This window comes from Atta cephalotes (genome assembly GCF_000143395.1).
Source record: "Atta cephalotes unplaced genomic scaffold scaffold00011, whole genome shotgun sequence".
Classification (NCBI taxonomy): Eukaryota; Metazoa; Arthropoda; class Insecta; order Hymenoptera; family Formicidae; genus Atta; species Atta cephalotes.
Genome location: NW_012130075.1, coordinates 1,442,766 through 1,451,933, shown reverse-complemented (window position 1 = coordinate 1,451,933; position 9,168 = coordinate 1,442,766). Strand labels below are relative to the sequence as shown.

General features: G+C 33.5%; 1 protein-coding gene across 1 annotated transcript in view; it reads right to left on the bottom strand.

The window, feature by feature from the left end:
* Nucleotides 1-1,222: 1,222 nt before the first annotated feature.
* The window catches only part of LOC105617110, a 12,673-nt gene continuing 4,727 nt past the window's right edge, over nt 1,223-9,168 (bottom strand). The window contains exons 3-10 of the mRNA XM_012198687.1: nt 6,002-6,050; nt 5,734-5,906; nt 5,311-5,373; nt 5,091-5,218; nt 4,041-4,412; nt 2,522-2,865; nt 2,080-2,346; nt 1,223-1,662 (exon numbers count right to left, since the gene is read on the bottom strand). Coding sequence (XP_012054077.1) covers nt 1,223-1,662; nt 2,080-2,346; nt 2,522-2,865; nt 4,041-4,412; nt 5,091-5,218; nt 5,311-5,373; nt 5,734-5,906; nt 6,002-6,050 — 1,836 coding nt within the window. The remainder of the gene's footprint in view (nt 1,663-2,079; nt 2,347-2,521; nt 2,866-4,040; nt 4,413-5,090; nt 5,219-5,310; nt 5,374-5,733; nt 5,907-6,001; nt 6,051-9,168) is intronic.

The following is a 9,168-nucleotide window of genomic DNA, read 5'->3' as shown; positions in this document are numbered from 1 at the left end:
TCTTTAGTCGATCATCGCAAATAATTTCTCGATTATACTTAACACTCACTATTATTTATTAGAGCACGAGCAATGTTGCAGTTAGCAAAAATACACACAATTTGCCATGAATATTTCGTTCTACGAGATTAATATTTTTATTTAATAGATGATCATTTTTTAATATAAACAATCAAGTTTAACTTTGTTTCGTCCATTATGATCGTTGATGCACGCCTGATGCTCAACACAAGATTTTATAATGCACTTTTTATGCAGTTTTAATTGTTCACATTGTTCAATTTTATCAAGGATTAATATAAATTATCACTTGATCGTATTCTATTTTAATCACATCTACTCTTCAATTAAAGAAGAAAATTTACACGTATATAGATTATATTAAACTGGCAAGTTTCTTATGAGAAAAATGAATGGCAGTTCATTCTCATCGAAATCGAGCTTGTATTTAATATTATTTTTATCGTTACAAATTATCACTAAAAGTCTGGGTTTCATTATCATTGTGCTTTCTATGGCATCAGATACAGATTCATCGTCAATCACTTCGCAAAGAAGAACGTCGAAATAAAAGTATTTATTTTAATATAAAGAGATAAGAATATCGTAGCATGTAATGTTTGTTTATATAATATATTTGAATGGTGTAATATATTTGAAATAAAGTTAATCATCATTAAATGTGACTATTTATGGAAAAAATATTTGCGTCATGCATCACATCACATTACTACTTAATTTAAAGAGCGCGAAATGTTATTGTATTAAATAAGTCTTTTTAGCAATTCTTTATAGTAATTTTTTCAGAAGAAGAGAAATCGATACAATATGAACTGACACGCACATCGAGAGTATTTCACATTATGTTATTTAAACTTAGTGCATTAACTTTAATTATAAATTCAATTACACATTTCAAAAGCAAACCTGTTATCAACCGATTAGGATCATATCTGTCAAACTCGAACTATTTTCTTCTTAATTTCTCTATTCTGTCAATTAAATTCAAAGAAATGAATCCCAGCAATTTCAGTCGCTTTGTTTATTTCAGAACAAGACCTACATACAATCAATCTAAATTGTTTACGGATCAGAAGCTATTGTTGGGCATTTTCTTCGCTACTTTAAGTTCGCTACTTTAATGGTTTTCATATAACACTTCCTGGCAGGAAATTAATGTTTTATCGTTAATGTTTTCGCTAAGAATCTTATAGGTCTAAAATCACACATTTACCGGCCGGACGTTATCATCCGATTGTTGTTGCTCCCCGCTTTGCCAACCAGAGTCTAGAGTTGTCGAATCGCTCAAACAACACTGTGGTGTTTCCTCCTCCTGATTGTTCCTGTAATCTCTATAATCCCTTTCACGCCCCCTTTCATTTTCCTCTTCCCGAAAGTAACTGGAACTCGGCGGACCTTCCTGCTCCTCGTCATTTTTCGATCCGTAATAGGAATAGCGACCTTGTTGAATCACTTCATATTGCGCATCAGGGGCGAGAAAAGGACCTCTCGCGCTTCTCGGTTCGTCGCTGTTCGCATAATTGTCACAAGGAATGTCGCCGTTGTCCGCAGGCAAAGGAAGAGGCAATCGAGATCTCTTCGATAGTTGACGCTTGCCTAGCCTAGTCGCCAGATAGTCTACGCTTTCCGGATGTTCTGCGCCTGCAAAAAAAATACAAGTATATCAAACACTTAAAAAAAATGTTGTAAGAAACATTTTAATCTTTGAAATAATTTAAAAATAAATAATTTTTTTTATTATAACCTCAATAATTTAAAAATGAATAATTCTTTGAATCAAATCAACATCTTCTAGGTAAATAAGAATATTTTTACAAGATACGATAAAAAAGAAACACTTACGGATTTATATTTAATATAAAAAGATTTAATTTAAATATAACAATCGTAAAAAGAATATTATAGGATATTATAAATATAACAATTGTAAAAAGGATATCCTCTTTATTATTAAAAAGGATATAGTTTCTAGATGTAATAAATGCCGAAGTAACGAGTTAATTTAGAATTTTTATGATAAAAAATATTATGCAATCTCGTCGCGGAAATAATAAATACCTTCTTTTTCCACAGCTAGATCGTAAAAACTACTCTCGGGTCCGCAGCATGAGGACACGTCACCGAAATATAGTTCGCTCTCAGATTGTTTCGGGCCGGGATTAGTTTCTTGTTGAAACGCCCCATTTTCTACGCCCTTCAAAGGCTTTCTAGCTCTCCTACCTTTGATGGTTCCCTCGTTCCCGCCCTCAGGATCTGTGCTATTAGAGATCTCCTCGGCGTTCTCGTAATTATCAGAAGGACGCTTTGCAGGTCTCGATCTATGGTCTAAACATTTCGGAAAAATACAATTAATTTTCAATTTTTAATCAGAAATTAATGGATCATCGATTATATTTTATATATATATTTTTTTTTTCTTCTCTTGATTAATTATTATTATATTATTTATTATTATATTATTCATTATTACATCAAATGTTTATAATAATTGACATTTTACCTTCGTTATTTTCAAAGTTATCCATCCTCTTGGCAATTCTGGTTCTCGATTCGGTCATTTGTGGTCGTCTGGCAGGACTGTTAGGATCGCTGTACGGAGGTGGCGGTCCCCACAATGGCACTGGAGTTTCTAGAACGCTATATGATGCGGTGCTTGGTGTATATGGAGCACTCGGAGCATTTAAAACAGAATAAGGACCACTCGACTGCGAATTAAAGACACTATAAGGGCCGGTTCCGCTCTCCACATTGGTTTCCGTTGGTCGTGTTTGCGTGTGAAAACCATAATTTGAATCTGGGCTCGGTGCTGGACCTCTCGATCTTGACCAAGGTAATCGCCATCTCCTATAAAAGCAAAACGATATGTTCCTATTAATATAAAAATTAGAGTTTTACATTCTAATTAAAATCAACTTTTGTCCAAATTTATCATACTTTATTCTTCTAATTTTTAATATATCAAAATTGTATGTATTAATAACTCTCTCTATAATTTTTTATGTTTATCAACAATTAAATAAATATAGTAAATTATTATATTATAAATATTGTATAAAATAAAATATTTTGAAGCTCTTTGACATATTTATTTAGTCGCCTAAATAACATTAGAGAAACTTATTTGCAATTTTTCTTGATGACATTTTAGGATTTTTCTGAAAAATGTTTGTATGTTTCTAAAAATAAATTATATATTATATATTATGATAAAAGTATCGTTTTATCGATTATATGTAAAAAACGATATTCTTCAACCGAGACTTCACAATCTGTGATCAACTGATTCGAGAGTCATGTGCAATATCAATATAATTTTCTTTTATCTTTCTTTTTATCCTTTTCGCGTACTCGGGATCAATGCCAGACCAGACGGGTATCTCGTTGGATACAATGTTCAGAGAAATGTCTACTAGTGTCTATGTGTCTGGTGTATGTATTTTAAAACCAATTGACGTGCGTGGCCGCGCGTTTTATTGCCAGTTCATTCCATGGCGAATAAAAGTAAACTTCAAAGGGTGCGTCGTTTATCACTATACATTCCCGAGACTCGAAAAGGGTTTCTGTAAATATCGAGAACTGAGAAAAATACCATTTTAATCAATAGCATATATATCAACAAATTATAAAAATATAAAATACAATTAAAACCGCGTATGTATTTCTTTATCATATTTTAAATTTTTATTTGTGCTTTATTTTTTTTTTATATAAAATTTACGACATCTATTAGTTTTATTGGGTATATACACGTTAATAATTATTAATAAATATTAAAATCAAATTAAAGACTTATTGAATATAAACATTTATTGAACATAGCTGCAAATTGACCATTGATTATGTATATGTAGCATATTAATAAAATAAAGATTTTTTAAAAAAATGTTACATGTTTGCAATTTTTAAAGGTCATTAGTCGCATTTTATTCTATATTAACTTTTATTAAAAAGAGAGACAATAATATCTATAGTTTTTAAATATATCTATTTTCTGAACAATATTATTATATCTTACGCACCTGGATGGCGCCATATCAGGATTCGGCGTGTACAGATTTCCAGGTGTTTGGGCCCACCACGGATTCGCACCTCCGCAATCGTTGCAACATCCGCAGGACCCAGCCGGCGGTCCCACGGTGCTGCCTTGGCCGTACAATGATCTGCATCTCAGCTCCAACTGCTCCCAGTACATCTTCTTCTTTTCGTGGCTCAACAATTGATATACCAGCATGCACGAAAATATGCAGGCCAATATACCGGCCACCGAGACGCCGAAAAGGGCCCTCAGGCAATCTGACAATGCGCCATGCACCGCTTCGCAGTGAGGAGTCCCCTCAAAAAGCACACCGGGATCTCCCTTCGATTGCGGCGCGCCATAACATGTGCATGATCTGTATGAATCATCACATCAAAACTTCATATTAATATCTGCACTTTTCATTTGCAAAACAATCAATATCGTAGTGAAAAAAGTTCATAATATCTCATAATTTTTAAAGAATTTGTCGTATTTTAAATTTATAAAAATTTCTTTAAAAATGTTTTCAACTTTTCCAGATTTTATAAGTTTCTTCAAAAATTATAGAATATGAGAAAATTAAAAAATCTTAAAATATTTTAGAATTCATACATATAAAGAATTTTGGAAAAGATATGTATAGATTTTTCTCAGAACATTAACAAGTTCAACTTACAAAAATTATACAGAAATTCTGAAAAATTCTAAAATTTACATAAAAATTCTAAAAATCATGTGAAGAGTTTTGAAACAAATTTTGATAATTTGAAGATATTCTTATGTAATATTTATTTATAAAGCGAATGGATAAATTAAGAAAGATTTAGTTTATTATCCAACATATTCGCGAGAGAGAGAGAGAGAGAGAGAGAGAGAGAGAGAGAGAGAGAGTATTTCGACTAGCAGGGACGATTGAATTTCATATAATGAGACGAAATATTATTATCATCACAAACTATACAGCTGTTTCATAATGATGGCGAGGCATTTTACCACTTTATGGCACCGTAATTTCTTCTGAGATATATAAACGAGAGAAAGATATACATACCTCGCGCGCGCAGTGTAAACGCACTCGCGAAGGTTCTGCAATCGAGACATGTGAATTACCGTAGTTGTGACGGTGACGAGCACGCACACCAGCGCGCACACCACTCCCACAGAACCGCAGACTTTCATCTGCAAAAGTTATAAACCCAGTTTAATAACAGAACTGTCAGCGGCAATGACGGCTTTCCTGTAGGGACGAAAAGTTTACGCGGCAAACTTACTAGAAGTCCATATCTGTGCTTTCGTCTAGCTAATAGCATTGTGAAGAAACCCATCAGGATCAACTGAAACGACAAATTAATTATTCATCAAGTTATTCGTCAAATTATTAAATCACTGTGCGATTCATATATTACTATCATTCATATATTACTATCATCGTCATAATTGAACAGATAAAGCAATTATTTATACGCATTACAGATTCGCTGTGCGAAAGCTCATAAAATTAAAAGGAATTAGTCATGTACATAAAATTATGCCAGCAGTATAAAAAACTTGGCAGCTTGAAGCTAATTTACTCAATGTTGTTTATTCAAAGTTGTTGCTTGATGCATTTAATGTTTTTGTATTACCCTTAGAATGGATAGCACGTTAAGATCGATGCATTTCACAATAAGACCGGATTGATTTTTATCTCTCACCATAATTCCGGGAATATAAGACGGCACGGTCTCGAAGAGCGCTAAACTGTCCGTGTGGGCCGAAAGGATTGCGTGCACCGCCAAAAAAAGGCTGCCGACTGCCGCGCTCAATCCGCCACAGAGATAGCAAAGGACAACGTACTTCTTGCAGCAACCACCTTCGCCAGTGTGACCTGCAAAATCGCGATCCATGAAATTCTAATCATTCCAGTAAAAAGCCTTGCGCGTGCATGGGGTATTGATATTTTGATAACTAATTCAAGATTACAACGACTTGATCTAAATCCATTTAATGTGAATGTTGCTACTTTCTCTTCCTAAAAATTAAACAATTTAATTTATTTTTAATTCACTTAATTCAATTTAATTAATCACTTAACCCTCTGTCTTTATTTTACTGCCTTTTTTTAAAATCCAGATCTTTTTATCTAACCCAAGTTTTTTTACTGTTCTAGGCTTTCAGAAAAGTATAAACAAATTCAGGATTACTTTTCAATATGTTTATTACATTATCAAATGGTTTTCTCGGTTATTTTAGAAAAATAATCAAACTCCATCTTCCTTTTTATTTCGGAGAAATTTGAGAGTTTTCATTTATGCCAAAAAGGTATTGCAGATCAAGAGTTAACCAATCTATGGCAAACCAAATTGATTTTTTATTTAAAAACGTTTTGAAAAATATGCCTTAAATTCGCTAAATATTTGCATTAAATACTCTCTCCAGTTCTAGAAATAAAGTTAAATGATACACGAGAAGCATTTGGCTATCGATAACGTGGATCGTAAATCTGGTGATGTCAAGGCTGCAGTTAATTTCGATCTTGCCAACGATGCATTATCGAAACGGGAATATCACGTGAGTTTGAGAGTAATCGCCGTCTACGGATATTCGTGGAATTTCGCTCACGGCACGTTTCTCATTGTGACCAGATCAGGACTACGGCTGTTAGGTTCTCACGCGAGGACAATCATTATCCTGCTAACCGAAGACCCAGCACGGTTTATTCTCGCTAGGGATTTCTCTCAGAAAGGTCAATAGTCCCACAAAGGACAGCATTTAAGATCGAATAGGCCTTTACAGACACCTGATTACAATTACAAATGATTACAATCATAAATACAAGATATTAAAAATGTTAAATTCGTAAATCAATGCATAACGAAAATAAAAAGAAGAACAATTAAATCGAGCTGATACACGGCGCTTTAATTTATTATTTATTAAAAAATATTGGAATACGAAATAAATTTTTATCAATTTCTTCCCCTATCTTGCAATTCTCATAGAAATACTCAGAAACCATCGGTTCTGTTTCTATCCAACCGCATTGAGGAATGCCTACGATGCTGCTTTTGTAACGTTCAACACAGGTGTGTTACTTCGTCTGACGGCATCCGGGTTCGACTTCCATTGTCAAAGCTTCCTATTGAGTCTAGTACGCCGACCGCGTATTGGAAGTTCTCTCTCAATGAATTCTCAAGCGTCAATATACCATGTAGCTTTGAAGACAATGAGCTAATATTCCTATTTTCAGAAGGCTCTCTCGAGAAAGAATTAATTTTCTTTTTTTTTTTTTTTGATCGAGTATATTGCTGACGCATGGAAAATATTGGAAGATTAATATCAGAATATTGGAGCGCGAGCGCAGTTAAAAATATACTGGTATGACATTCTTATAAAAACCGAAGATCATAAATTATGTTTGCCAAAAATTTGCATTTGTTTTTAGTAAAAAATACATTGGGTAAAATTTGAAAGCACCTATTGAAATAAAAATCTGATGAAAAGACGATTTAAGATACGGAGAGATATTCGGTATACGTTTCTCCAAGTACGAGTTTCGACAAATATCTTCAAGAAATACCTGTAGCGCGAAATGCGTCTTGTGATCCTAATCTACCGTTCAAAGGCGGGATATAAAATTTACGGAGTGGAAATTCTTAGAGAGGAGAAAAGTCGAATGAATCCTTTTAAGAAAACTGCTCTTTCGATTCCATTCTACAGAGGGTGAATCCACCGTTTCCATGTTTCCGAGGACAATGATGAAATCGGTAACATCAACATCGAAATATACGCACATTCTACTTTAAAAAATACTCAGAGTTGGGAAATTGATGAGATCTGCGGTTTTCTTGGGACGTAACACAATATCTAGCTTCCGATTTATCATGGCACGCCTACTACCTGTGATATTTACCGCCGAAAAGAATATCGGCCTAAGTTCGTTCAGAACAAATTAGTTATTTCATGTTTGTTTAGAAGATTTTATGATCTTTGTATGTAAGATGAATATAAAAAACATTTAGTTTCGCTTAAATATGACAAAATATGTCTAAAGATAGCATACAGGTAGCATGAAACGTTGCAATGTTGCTACAATATTGCTACAATATTCCGTACTATTGAAAAAAATATTTATAATAAATCGTAACAGCCACAAAAATAGAGACGGAAAAAAGATTTGTTAGATTTATGTCCTACAATTTAATTCAAAAAATTCTTGCAAAATTGTAGATATTTATTTTGGTGTCTCATAACTAAAAATATTTCATGTGTAACACAAAAAGCTGAAATATCAAAAACTTTTAATATAAATAAGTTTCAGTAATATTCATTTAAGAAAATTTATGATTTGATATTTATGTAAAAAGATATAAATAAAAGAAGAGTCTAATGTTATAGGAGAAGCTGTTTTAAATTATCTTATCACATTTCCCGATAGATAGGAGTAAACCATCAGCCATTCTTTAATAATCGATAAAAAATTATACGGAAGAAAATCGTTTAAAGTTTATTACTTCGTTAATATTGCAATATTTATAAGAAATAATTAAGCAAAACGCTCTGATTAAGATTGATAATTTTACAATTTAAAATTATTTATCTTAAATGTTATGTTAGAAAAATCCAGCGCATTATATATACGTGCGTTAAAAGAGTGAGGCACCGCAACCTTTGACCTTGTCTTAAGACAGCGTTACGCGGTGCCTATTAATAAGTATGCACATGATTGCACAAAGGAAGCGCAAAAAAGGGTGATTGATAAGCGAAAGGGGTTTGTCGGCGTACCACAGGGATGCGGATAATGTGGCCTCGGAAAGTGCGCGTGATTCGTCGGATGCGGTAAGTGCGAGTGCGAATGTGCCGCCATCGGGAACGGATAGCCCTGGTTGTCCATCTCCATCCCGAGGCGACAACGCACTATTTGGAGCACAGGATAGCCATCCATCTTCCTCGTGTCGCTTTGCGTCAGCTCACGATAATCTTCCGCAATCCCGCTGGCTGATTACTGCAGATTTGTCATTTATCATTATATGGCGTCACCGATTTAACCTTGCAACTGCATTTAATAATTGTGGCTAGAGCGGGTAAAATTTCTGATTTATATTTAATTTGTGTATATATATATATATATATATATATATATATGTGTA